The 13,884-nt window shown below is 38.6% G+C and overlaps 2 protein-coding genes across 4 annotated transcripts in view; both read left to right on the forward strand.

Moving 5' to 3' along the window:
* Nucleotides 1-13,884, forward strand: part of Otud7a (OTU deubiquitinase 7A) — a 344,362-nt gene that overhangs the window by 244,901 nt on the left and 85,577 nt on the right. For all 3 annotated transcript variants that reach the window (XM_058576628.1, XM_046435543.2, XM_058576630.1), the window contains one exon: nt 9,460-9,642. In XM_058576628.1, the coding sequence (XP_058432611.1) occupies nt 9,460-9,642 (183 nt within the window). The remainder of the gene's footprint in view (nt 1-9,459; nt 9,643-13,884) is intronic.
* LOC124086988 (cyclin-dependent kinase 20-like) lies at nt 3,556-5,348 on the forward strand. Its single transcript, XM_046435558.2, is given in 2 exon segments — nt 3,556-3,844; nt 3,847-5,348. Coding segments are annotated over 2 exon segments (1,038 nt in total). The 5' UTR covers nt 3,556-3,570; the 3' UTR covers nt 4,611-5,348.

Raw genomic sequence — 13,884 nt, forward strand, 5'->3', positions numbered from 1 at the left:
CATTCACTGGTAATTAAGGAATCCTTGGGAGTCCCAAGGGACACCTCTACCACCACTGTCTCAGTGGCTTAGATTCCCAAAGCAGATGTTTCACAGGAGTTTGCTGGAACCTACATCAAATCTCATATCTGCTCTTTGCCCAGGTATGTGCTTGCAACTGCTTCCATAGAAAAGCAGTCTGTCCTCTTCCACATTCCAGATCTTGCACTAGTATCCCTTGCTGGAGGGTGTCACTGGAAATAAATTGAGGGGCAGAGGATTCTGGGAAGAGTCAGCTGCCAGCAAGTAGAGATAGGGGATGGGGTTAGATAAATGCTTCAATTGTACAAAATTGACCATGGTAGGACATAGCATGGGTCAAACAGGACTGGGTTCACTTTGATTTGCTAGACTGGATTGCACTGAGCATATTTTGCAGCATACTACCCTTTTTACTCAGCAGTCCTTCCCTGAAATCTCCCCAAATCTATTACATATGTACACTAGTTCTTTTTAAATGATCAGGTAGATTTTGATGCATCTGAATGTGTGCATGTGTGTGTGCACGCACGTGCATATACATACATACATACATACATATTTCTTTTCTGACAATAAGAGAAGAGGTGACTACTGCCAGGAATTCATCCAGACTCTTATTCAGGTTTTTTATTTGTTTTCATTCAAACTGTTCTTGGCTAGTGGCCTAGCAGACCATGCTTGTTACTTCATGTTTACAAGATGGTTGCCACAGCTCCAGGTACCATGTCAACTTTCAAGGTAGTAACCATGGGGACGAACAGCACAAGTCAGCTGTTCTCCTCAATATGCATGCTTTTAAGTCAGACATTTAAAAAAAATGCTTTCAAATGCTTCCCAATAGAATCTGGTCCAGACCTGAGCTCTAAGGAATGACAACATCCAGAGGTGAAGGAGGAGGAGACACTATTAAATAGAAAGTACTAGAGCAGCCTTTTGACATAAGAGGATGATTAGGAGAGGGTACTGTCTTGGAATAAGTAAGAAGAGAGTGAATCAAAAAGGTAGTAGAAGTTAGCTATATTGAATGGCAGCCAAGACCTTGGATTTACTATATAGAAGTCTTGAAAATAACTGGTCAGTAGAGTGATGTGCACAAAATCTATATTATAGAGGGTCAAAGAGCAAACACGAATCTCTTGTCCTTCCACATATACTGCATACACTAACCACTAGATTTGGCCATGGAATACAGAATGACACCAATAATTTTTAAGTGTTCTCTATTAAAAATTCTTAAACAAAACATCAGTAACCTCATTTCAGTTCAGAATACACAAGCATGCAGTAGCCTAGGACCTACTGGAAGATTAGTTTGGGCAAACTTTGGGATAATTTCTTTTTCCATATTTCTATAAAAATAAGCTAATTAGTACTAACATTATCAATATCAGCTGATTTAGAGATCAATTATTTCAACTGGTTCTTTGTATTTCTGTCTGTATTTAACAGCTATAGAATCCAAAATTGTTGCTGAAAAAAATATATGGATGAAGTTTTTTTTTTTTTTTATTTCTGGCAATGTGACCAACTCAATATTATGAAAAAGTTCCCATTCTATTATACCTAATATACTTGGAATTTTAAACCTTCCTCATTTTTAAGTTTTAAAACTTTTTTTTTTACTATTGGTTTTAGATAGCTAATTCATTTAAATTGTTTCAAAATCAAAAGAAGACATTGAAAATACTGCCCTCTTTTTGTCCTGTGTGCCCACTGTTCTCTGACCCCTGGGTCACCACCTGTGTTGCTTTCTTATTTACTCTTCCAGCATTTGCATGTGCAAATATAAGTATCTATACATGTGTGTATATACATTTACAAATACAGATATTAACAAATATATATATACACATATACATATGCATGCACATGTATATTTATGTGTTGTGTGTGTATGTGTGTATAAAATGAATATGTACATATTTCTGTCTTTACTCCAAGGTAAGATTATAAATATTTTTACTCCTTAATGTAGGATAACTATCCTTCCATGCAGCTTCCTCATTCTTTCATACACTAGCATAACACTGTGTCAGGAAGCACATACTCCAGTGTACTTAAATATTCTTTCTGTAGATAGGCACTTGGCTTATTTCCATTATTTGCCATTATAAACAATGCTACAGTGACATTGCACATACTTCATTTTCATGTATACATATATACAGGTATTTCTGTAGGATAAATTCCAAGAAATGGAATTTCTGGGCCATGGATAAAAGCATCTGTATCTTTGATGAATACTAAGGATTTATAATGTGCACTGCCACCAGCAAGTGGATGCGCAAGCCTGTTTATCCAGACTGGTAACCAGGTGGGTTGCCAACTATTGCTTTTTGCCATTTAGATATCTGTAAAATGGTTTTTCCATGTATTTGTAATTTGCATATCTTTTAGTGGATGAAATTATAAGCATCTTTTCTGTGTTTAGGGGCCATTTGTTATTTTCCCATGAACTCTTTGTCTGTATTTAACAGATATAGAATCCAAAATTGTTGCCTGAAAAAAATATACAGATGAAGTTTTTGTACATAGATCAGGTATTGAGGCGGCAGAGTGAGCTTCAGTGTCTGGGAGCGTCCATCTCCTCTCTTTGCTCTGGCAATGTGTCCAACTCAATATTATGAAAAAGTTCCCATTCTATTATGCCTAATATACTTAGGATCTTAACCTTATTCTTAAGTTTTAAAACTTTTTTTAACTATTGATTTTAGATAGCTAATTCATTCAAATTATTTCAAAATCAAAGATTTTGTTAATTTTTATTTGTTTGTTTCTGGACAAAACACACACATACACACTCACAAAAGCAGGGATTGTAATGTTTTCTCCAGAGCTCAGATCCCTCATTGAGGAACCCAGGCCTCCCAGCCTGAGTTGGGAGAGGTGTTGCTGATGGCTCACAGTTCAGTCCCTCATCAGCATTTTCCCCCAAAGAAGTCACCTGGCCCAAGGTTCTCCCTGGGATTATACCCATCTCAGATACTGTTTCTCATCTGGTGTAAATGCTGGAAACTCATGTCTCTGTGTGGACCCAGGTGAGGAGCCATCCCTGCTCTGCACTGCCCATAAACTTGGCAGAGGCTCTGCATGTCCCTGTGGGTCAGCAGCCATTGCCAACTTCACCTCCCACGAGCTTCCTGTCTGTGAATTTCCTCCATAGATTTTTCTGGGAACTGACCTACTTCAGAAATAAGCCTCTTGTATGTGATATGAGTTACAAATATTTGTCCCCATCAGCGTTTGTCTTTTGACATTCTGCATGTAATTGAGTCTCTGGGGCTCTTCAGTAGCTCCCTTATGTCCGATCCTGAGGGATAGACCAGGTACTGAGGCTGCAGAGTGAGCTTCAATGTCTGGGAGCGTCCATCTCCTCTCTTTGCTCTTCTTTTTCAAACATTACCTGATTATTTTCGCTTATTTTTCCAAATGAACATTAAAATCAGCATGTCTGATTCTAAAGAAAAATACTATTTATGTTGGAATCATATTAAATATATGTTAGCTCAAGAAGAGGTTATGATATTGAGGCTTAAAAACTAAGGGCTGATGGACCAGTACTACATCCTGGGCCGCATCGGGGAGGGCTCCCACGGCGTCATCTTCAAGGCCAAGCACATAGAGACTGGCGAGATCGTTCCCCTCAAGAAGGTGGCCCTGCGGCGGCTAGAGGATGGCATCCCCAACCAGGCCCTGCGGGAGATCAAGGCTTTGCAGGAAATTGAGGATAATCAGTATGTGGTGCAGCTGAAGGCCGTGTTCCCGCATGGTGCAGGCTTTGTACTGGCCTTCGAGTTCATGCTGTCAGACCTGGAAGAGGTGGTGTGCATGCCCAGAGGCTGCTGGCTCCAGCACAGGTCAAGAGCTACCTGCAAATGCTACTCAAGGGTGTGGCCTTCTGCCATGCCAACAACATTGTGCATCGGGATCTGAAAACTGCCAATCTGCTCATCAATGCTTCAGGCCAGTTCAAGATAGCAGACTTTGGTCTGGCCTGGATCTTTTCTCCTGATGGCAGCCGCCTCTACACACACCAGGTGGCTACCAGGTGGTACCGAGCCCCTGAGCTCCTGTATGGTGCCCGCCAATATGACCAGGGCGTTGACCTATGGGCTGTGGGCTGCATCATGGGGGAGTTATTGAATAGGTCCCCTCTTTTCCCCGGAGAGAACGACATTGAACAGCTTTGCTGTGTGCTTCGCATCTTGGGCACCCCTAGCCCTCAAGTCTGGCCAGAGATCACAGAGCTGCCAGACTACAACAAGATCTCCTTTAAGGAACAGGCGCCAGTGCCCCTGGAGGAGGTCCTGTCAGACGCCTCTCTTCAGGCCTTGGACCTGCTGGGTCAGTTCCTCCTCTACCCTCCTTTCCAGCACATTGCAGCCTCCCAGGCTCTCCTGCATCAATACTTCTTCACAGCTCCCCTTCCTGTCCACCCATTTGAGCTGCCAATTCCCCAGCACCCAGGGGGGCCTGCTCCTAAGGCCCACCTGGGACCTCCTCATGTCCATGACTTCCATGTTGACCGGCCTCTTGAGGAGTCGCTGTTGGATCCAGAACTGATTCAGCCCTTTATCCCAGAGGGGTGAGACGCTGGCACAAGTCCTGCCTATCCCCCAGAAGTACCTGGGCTGCTTGTTTGTCCGCCTTCTGCCTGATTCCACCTTCCCGGGCCTTCCCAGGGCCACACTGGACACTCTCCACACTAGCCTTTCTCCCACTGTGGCCTGCTCCTTAACCTCCATGACGGGGGTTCCGGGGTTCCAAGGAGGCAAAGGTCACGTTTCAGCCAAGGCAATGAGGATGTCTAGCCAAGCAGAGGAGGAGACCATGGCCTCCATTATGCTGCATACTGTCCAGGAGCCACCCATGCAGTGGCACTGCCTCCTCCAGGACATTCCTATTAGAAGCATCTGGGAAGTGCAGAGAGAAAGGTATCTTCATGTTAGGAACCTGAGTGGGCAGGTAGGTTTGTTTTGGTTCTCAGAGACAGTGAGCATTCTTAATTCAGGATTTAAGATTTACATAAAAGCCCCAAATGACTTTGCCTATGTCTCAACCTCCTCTGTTTCTACTAAGGGAGATGGTAGAAGTGACAGTGTCTCCTGGCCCTCACCTGAAAGGTGACTGCAAGCACAGCTGCTTTTGCCCTGAGGGCTTCCTGTGGCTTCATGTGACTGAGTGCTTATTTGGAAATGAGGTAGAGGGAAGTCTAGGTCCAGGGATGGGCAGGTTGGGGATTCAGCAGCAAAGTCTTCGCCTGTTAGGATGTTACTAAGGATGAGGGTGAACCAAAGCAGCAGTGCAAGTAAGGAAACCTGGCAGACCTGGAATTCATTATTCAATAAATCCTAGTACAAACCCCCCACCCCCCCCCAAAAAAAAAAAAAAAAAAAAAAAAACTAAGGACACAGCACATGCAGTTTTACTTTTCTGCCTTTCAGAAGTATTATAAGTGTCCCCATATGTGTTTTATACATTTAAATGTATTCTTCAATGTTTTATCTTTGCCACTATGAACGAACTATTCTCTTCAATTATGTTGATATATTAAGGCCTTTTTATTCAAATATATTAATTTTATATCCAATGTATTTATCATCAGTACTGTTCATAGACTGTCCTACTCTCTGACTACCCCTTATGGGCACATGGAAGGACATCCTTCCTGGCCCCCAGGGTTAGATAGGACCCTGTGATGAGTTCTAGTCATGGATTATTAGAGAAGTGATGTCACTTCTGGACAAGAGTGTTCCTATTGGTAAGATATGTTCTCTGGCTTTTTGTCCCTCTTCCAAAAAGATAGGCCATAGTGAAGAATGGTCACCCTATCACCCTGAATCCTGAAGTGAGAAGGTGGCACAGAGCTAGGCCAGTGCATGGTAAATGGGTAGCACAAGAAAAGATGAATCCTTTGTCGTTTTGCCCCCAGGTTTTGGAGGTTGATTGTGACTGCATTGGAATCTATCCTGCACCCTGGGGGTGTAACTCAGTGGTAGACCACTTGCCTAATGTGTGCAAGGCCCTGGGTTCCATACCCAGCACTGAAAAAAAAAAAATCTGTCCTGCTATCTATGACATTCTCTCTGTAACAGGTATATGTCAATGTGTTTATCTCAGAGTCTTCTGGTAATTTTTACTTCTTAATATAGTAAGCAGATATCTATACCTCACATGTCTTCTGTTTGCATATATACCTGAAATTTGTTTTAATTAGATATGCAGATACTGAAGTAAGTATCATAAAGGAAGTTTTCCCTAGAAGCAGGAGGCACAGCATATCATGCAGGGCCACACAGGGAAGCACCAGGGTCTGTCAGGAGGAAGAGGGAGTAAGAATAAAACATAGACAAAACCATTTTAATGGTTTCTGTGGGGAGGAATGGGCAAGGCAGGATACACAGTTTAGAATCAGCTAGTCTAATAATTTCAGCAGGCTCCAAAGGTAGAACTGTTCAGGTTGTTGGTACCTGGCCCTTGGGTGATTAGAGCCAGGGAATATTGGACAAGAATGGAACAGACCAATAAAGGAGCCCAATTAGGGATTGTGGGCTTTGGATTGATTGTTGTCTATAAAAAGTTCACAGGCCTGCAGAGGAGTCTCTTTCTGTCTTTAGGAATTAACTGACCCTGGAGGGGACATTCTCCCTGTCAACAAGACTCCAAGATGTAAAAGCATTATAAAGTTCAGAAAATAAAAGACATGACTAACACATCTTTATTGTAAATTGAACCTTAAGCCTTATAAAATTGCTTTCTCCATTTTCATTAATGCTTTGGGAACTGAATCCTCCAATGTTGGTACAAGAGGATGCTCTCTCCGGTGGTGTTTTTGTCTCTGTCTGGTAGATCTGATAAACCAATGAGCATCACTTTTGAATGTCACCTTTCTAAGTCACTTTGCTCTAGATGTGTCTCTTATATGTAGCAAAAGCTAGTCTTTCCTTCCTGAGATTATGTGAACATCTTTTTCCTTGAATAGTTATGTTAAGCCTACTTTAATTTATTGCTATTTGTCTAGTTGTATTATATTCTCTATTTCTATATATAAATATTTCAAAAAAAAAAAAAGGTGGTAGGGGAAGGATCTCTTGAAAATAGAAGGGAGAATGATAGAGTAGAAGAAGGGGACCAGAAGAGAGGAGTAAGAATAGGAAAGGGAGATATTAGGGAATGAAATTAACCAAATTATATTGTTATATTGTGTGCATGTACAAATAGGTAGGAACAAATCCCGCTATTGTTTGTAATTATAGTGCACCAATAAAAATATTTCAAATGTCTTTCATGTTCTCTTAGCTTTTTATGTAAAAATATTTTTCTGCTATTTAGAAAAATTGTTTATTAATAACGTTTACTTTCTAAAAGTCTACATAATATACTATTTCCTTTTTTTAGACATATTAATTCATTCTCTATGATATTCTTCAATGAAATGGGTTTGTGTCTTCTTTCTATATCCTCCTCACTCTCTCTCTCCTCCAATCCCTTCTTAAATCAGTAGAATATCTTTTCTCCATTTTACTGTTGGCTTTGTACCATTAAACACGCTTTCATGTATATTTGCTATGTCAACTTTAAACGTTGTCTTTGTATTCCCATGTATTACAGCTGAGACAACTGCAAATGATTCTACTTTCCACCTTTTACCATTTTTATAGACACTGTGAAGTGTCAATGCAGCACCTGGTGGGCAGGGACTGTGATTTGTGAGCCTGTGCACTAAACTGGACATCTCTCCCCACACACAGCCTGTGACTAAGGCTGTTAAGATCGGAATATCTCCCAAGCTGCTGCTTTTCCCATGTTAAGGTTAAAATTAATAATAATAATAATAATAGAAAAAAACAAAGAAACTTTGGAATTCTGTTTCTTTTTATTTTCTTTTTTACTTTATGCTTTATTCCTCCCAACTAAGAGAAAATCAAGGTAGTTAATTAAGAGTGAGGGGAATGGGAAAATAAACAAGGAGAGATATGAATTACAGTGGATGGGGTAGAGAGAGAAGATGGGAGGGGAGGGAGGGGGGATGGTAGAGGATAGGAAAGGTAGCAGAATACAACAGTTACTAATAGGGCATTATGTAAAAATGTGGATGTGTAACCGATGTGATTCTGCAATCTGTATTTGGGGTAAAATTGGGAGTTCATAACCAACTTGAATCTAATGTATGAAATATGATATGTCAAGAGCTTTACAATGTTTTGAACAACCAATAAAAAAAATTAAAAAAAATAAATAAATAAACTATACTACAGAGTACTAGTAACAAAAACAGCATGATATTGGCACCAAAATAGACTGGTAGATCAGTGGTACAGATTAGAGGACACAGAGACCTACTCACATAACTACAGTTATCTTATATTAGACAAGGCACCAAAAACATATAGTGGAGAAAAGAGCCTCTTCAACAAATGGTGCTAGGAAAACTGGAAATCCATGTGCAACAAAATGAAATTAAATCCTATCTCTCACTATGCACAAAACTTAACTCAAAGTGGATCAAGGACCTAAGAGTTAAACTAGAGACACTGTGTCTATTAGAAGAAAAAGTAGGCCCAAATCTCTATCATGTCAGATTATGCCCCAACTCCCTTTATAAGACTCCTCTAGCACAAGAATTAATATCAAGAATCAATTGGGATGGATTCAAACTAAAAAGCTTCTCAGCAAAAAAACAATCAGAGAATTTAACAGAGAGCATACAGCTTGGGAGCAAAAAAAAAAAAAAAAAAAGAAAAATTACATTTATTTGGGGTTTATTAGGGTTGCAATGGGAGACACCAAATTTGTAGCCTTCAAAATATGCTCCAAGGTTTTAGAATATTGGAGCTCCTTTTATAACTTAGAATGCAAAATGGGGCATTAATTACCTCACTTTGTCAGGAATCATGACTGGTGTGAAAAGAGTTTTTAAGAGAAGGATAGGACAGGATCTCAGCCTCTGGCAGGGTGGTGGAGAGTTCACAACTATTACAAAGGCTAGTGAACTTCCTTCCAGAGTCCTGGTCCAGCACAGCCCCCAAGGTCAGCATCTATCTGTGTGGGTATGTGCCTAGTATGTGGCTTAACAAGTCCTCCAGATTACATTGTAAGTGTCTCAAATCAACGCCATGCCACTTTGATGTTCTGCCTTGCCATTTTCAAAGGGGGATAGGATAGGATAATTAGGCACATAATGTGTGTGTGGGGGGGGGGAGATGAGACTAGAGACTAGAAATTCACATATTTCAGGTCATTATTTGTGGGTAAAAAATTCTACTTTCAAAGACTGCAGAAGACAATTACCCCCTTGAAAAATGAGAACTACTGGTGAGAAGGTCATTAGTTAATGCACCAATGGGCACCCTTTCTTGCCATGGTTCTTTTCTTCAATGATATCATTATTCATGCATTAATAGGCTTAATAATAATTCTTGTCATTCTAATCCATAGGCAAAAACTGGGACCTGACAGCTGCTCTAAGCGACTATGAGCAACTCCGACAGGTGCACACAGCCAACCTGCCACATGTGTTCAATGAAGGGAGGTGCCCCAAGCAGCCTGAGCGGGAGCTGCCCCAGCCTGGGCACAAGGTGGAGCGGCCCTGCCTGCAGAGGCAGGACGACATTGCCCAAGGTACAGCTGCCTGGAGTGGTGCACCATGGTTTGCAGGTAGATTGGGGTTCCAAAGAATAGCCAGATCATCAGTTCCCTGCTGCAAATAAATTGGACCCTCAGTACATCCTTCCTCACGGTAGGCTGAAATGTCTTCACAGCATACATCCACAGCTGTTACCTCTGCCTCCAAAAGCAGGAATGTGAATCCAATTCCTTTCCTTTGAAAAACAAGTCTTTTAAGAGATTGAAGACTAGCATTCCTCCTAGAGTCCTGATTTTTCCAGACCAAACATCTGTAGTTCTTTCAATTATATCCCAAGCAGCTTGGTCTTCAACTCTGTTCAACATCATGTTCCTTGTTCCCTGTGCTTCAACTTCTCTATTATTCTTTTTTTTTTTTTTTTCATTACAACAGTAAGATATGCTTATTGTAACAAAGGAAGAATATGGCAATATAAAAGGAAATTTTTTCTTCTCCTAATTCCCAAATCTTACCAGAGTAATAACTACTGATCATCCAGGTCTGCTAGGTATGTTCAAAAGGCAAACACATCAGAGTAAAATGCATATCGTATACTGCGAAGTGATTATTTCCTGAGCAATAAGTCGTGAACATATTCTTTTAATAGCTAAATTTCACTCTGTAGTATAATTTTTAGACCTATAAAATGGTTATCCAGGTTTTCATTTGGGTTTTTTGTTGTTGTTGTCATCCATTTTCACCTCTATAAGCAATGTGTAAATAACTAGCTTTATACCTGTAAATCTTATATGCTGGTAAGCTTTTGTGTGTGTGTGGTGGTGGTGCTGCTGGGGATTGAACGCAGGGCCTGTGTGCTAGGCAAGCACTCTACCAACCGAGCTATCTCCTCAGTCCATGCTGATGTTTTTCTATCTGTAGGTTAGCATTCCAGTGTGGGCAGGCATACAAACATATGTATGTTTTTAGCTTAATAATATTAGGATTTCTTTCTAAAAACATTTAGGCTTGCTGTGTGTGAATTTGAGTGTCTCCCTCATGCTAGCCAGCACTGGAAGTTATTGCTATGGTTTTACCTGTGTTTCTGTTCTCAAGGGTGAAAAGTGGTGTCTTATTTTAAGCTTAATCTCAAAATTTGTCTGTTAGGCAGTTTGGTTTTCCATTATGCATCCTACCTGTTTGCATATGTAGTCCATTTTTCCTTTGATTGGTTTGCTTTTCCTTATCAACTTGTAGCTTTCTCTTCAATGAAGCCTGCAACACATATGTATTTATATGTGTGTGTCCCACAGGATCACTTGCCTTATGACTTTGTTTACAGAACTCTTTGGCATTCAGAATGTTTACATTATTATATATTCATGGATAGAGAGCTCCTCTCTTGCTTTAGAAAGTCTCCTGGAATATAAAGTCACCACAACGTTGTCCAATAATGTTTGTTTTCAAATTTCATTCTTCAGGTCTTTTCATCAGTTTGAAATTTCTATAAATAATAGCAGAGGATTTTGTTCTGATTTCTTCTGGAATGAGATTGAATTTTTCAAGCATCTTTATTGAACAAAGCATCCTTTATCCACTGAACTGAAATGACAACTATTCCATATATTAAATTACCAAATATACCAGAATCTGTTTCAGGACTCTGTCCTGTTCACCCATGTGTCTTGCCCAGCTTGTTACCTCTAACTTATAGTTTTATATAGTATCACTCTATGCTAAAGCAAACCTATTTATTGATTTTTCAAAATTTTTCACTATTTTTGCATGTGTTTTCTGCCATATAAACCTTGAATTTGCAAGTGTGATTGAAATTGAATTTGTTTGTTAGGCAGTTTGGTTTTTAAAATAAAATTTTATTTTATTTTAACCCTTAAGTCCCAAGCTTTTAATTCTACTAACATTGTAACAAAATGATACAGGTGCATTAAAATAACTTACAAATAATAAGCTAGAGCTTACCTTCAGTATTATATTAGTTAATATTATTATATCATAAATAATATATAATTTTATTCTTTTGAGTGATTATATATCATATATATTTAGATTTTAATAGATATATTGCACCTGAGACAATGGGACAAAATGGATTAAGAATAATTGGCATTTGTGATATTTTTCTCCCATTCCAGAACATTATTATACTTCTTCATGTACTCATTTACTGTTAAGACTAGGTATAGAAAAAGCAACTCATTTTTTACTTATCTTTTATTCAGTCACCTATGTAAATTCTCTTAATATTAACAGCGAGTTCCAGGGGATGAATTGGGTTTTCTAGATATATAAAAATCATATCATCTAAAATTATTTTGAATTCTTCTTTAATATTTACCTAATTGGTTCAGTTTTGTCCTCTCATGTTAAGGGAGACCCTCCAAAATTATTGTAAATGTTGTCTTCATTTCTGTAGTTCAGCTTCATTATCTAAGCTATCTTAGATTGTTCTTTTGTCTGCTTACCCTGTTGTCTAAAAAAAAAAAAAACCACAATTGAGTTAGAAATTATAATATGCATTATCTTTTTTCTCCCTTAATCTTATCCTTTTTTCTGTATTTCTCTTGAGGTTATATGGATAGATGCATATGTTTTTATAAGTGTTAGATCATCTTGCTCTAGCGTTCTTATTTTACCAGTATATAAGTTGACACTTTGTCTCATGTAAAGATTTTATCCTTTAATCGGTTCTTGTTGATATTACACTATTACCCTTGCTTTCCGTTGGTTCATATTTGCCTAGAATGTCATTTTCTAAGTTATTTTCAAACTTTTCTTATCTTTTCATAGTAAATGTAGTTCTTGAAGATTATTTATCATCATATTTTTTGTATTATTCAAGAGTCTTTGTCTTTCAAGTATGGAATTTAATTCACTTAGTTTACCATTAGTTTATTTAGTTTTCAATTTCTTCATATCTGTATTTCTTTACGTTTTATGTTTTATTTGACAAGCTTTTTCATGTGCTTTTCTCTTTTCTATCTTTTGTTTCTTTCTAATTTTTTCTACTTCTCAAAAGTATGCATTCTATTTTTACTTGGGTGAACATTACCTCTAATCTACTAAAACCTGTATTTAGGTTTTCTTTTTATGATTTTAAAAAACTTGTTGACGACTATATTTTACCCTGAAAAATACATGTGTATCCATGTGTTCTTACCTTCCCTCTTTCTACCTCCACTTGGCCTTAATCATATTTAGGTTCTTTTTGTTGCCTTTGTATATTTTGTAAAGAAGTAATTAACTTCTTCATTTGCTCATATTTGCAGTCACATGTCACAAACTGATATTTCGGCGACGACAATCTACACCTACAATGGTGGTCCCATAGTTTATCATGGAGCTGAGAATTTCTCGTCAGTCACCTTTGATGTCACAGCCAATGTAATAATAATACAGTGTAGCACATCATTCATGTGTTTGTGGTGATGCTGGTGTAAGCAGAGCTATTTCACTGCCAGTCATATAAAAGTATGATGCATTAATTATCATTACCAAGTATTGATATTTGATATTAAATTACATGTTACTTGATAAGGAAGGATAATATGATGGGCTAGGTATGTGGCTCAGCAGTAGAGCATTTGCCTAGCATGGGCAAAACCCATGTTCAATCCCCAGCACTGCCAAAAAAAAAGAAAAGCATAAAGAATAACAGGTGACTGTTAATGTGTGTTACTGGTTTTCGCTATAGTATCCTTTTTGTCATTATTTTAGAGTGTGATCCTACTTATAAAAATATAGTTTAGTGTGAAACAGTGTGCCGAGTTACACTAGCAACAGCATTACACTTGTAGTGTTGACCATGTCTCTTGATTGCAGGCGGCCACATCAAGAGACTGTCTTATATCATCTGTGTCTCTTATAAGCACACTCTGTAAAATTTACCCTATGATGCATTCCTCAGAATATATCCTTGTCCTCAAGAGACACATGTCTATTTTCATTTCTCTGTTGCTGAAAGAATATTTCCTCAAAGACTACTTCCAGAGTGTTTTGGCCTAGTGAATCTCCTAAGGCCTTAAGTGCCTGTATACATTTACTTGATAGACTTACATTTTTGTTTAGTGGAATAAAAATTCTGAGTTCAAATTATTTTCCTTGAACTCTTTGCAACCCTTCTTCCATTGTCTTCTTATTTCATATCTGCTAAGAGCTTTGCTTGACCCTGATATCCTGACCTCCTGATTCATTTTCTACATGCATCCACTTTGAGTCAACATTTGCATTTTTCATTACAAATTAGTTCTTTGTCATTAGTAGCATTTCATACTCGAATATTC

This window comes from Marmota monax, unplaced genomic scaffold (assembly GCF_021218885.2).
Source record: "Marmota monax isolate L192 unplaced genomic scaffold, Marmota_monax_Labrador192_F-V1.1 WCK01_AAM20220418_F8-fsc00005, whole genome shotgun sequence".
Classification (NCBI taxonomy): domain Eukaryota; kingdom Metazoa; phylum Chordata; class Mammalia; order Rodentia; family Sciuridae; genus Marmota; species Marmota monax.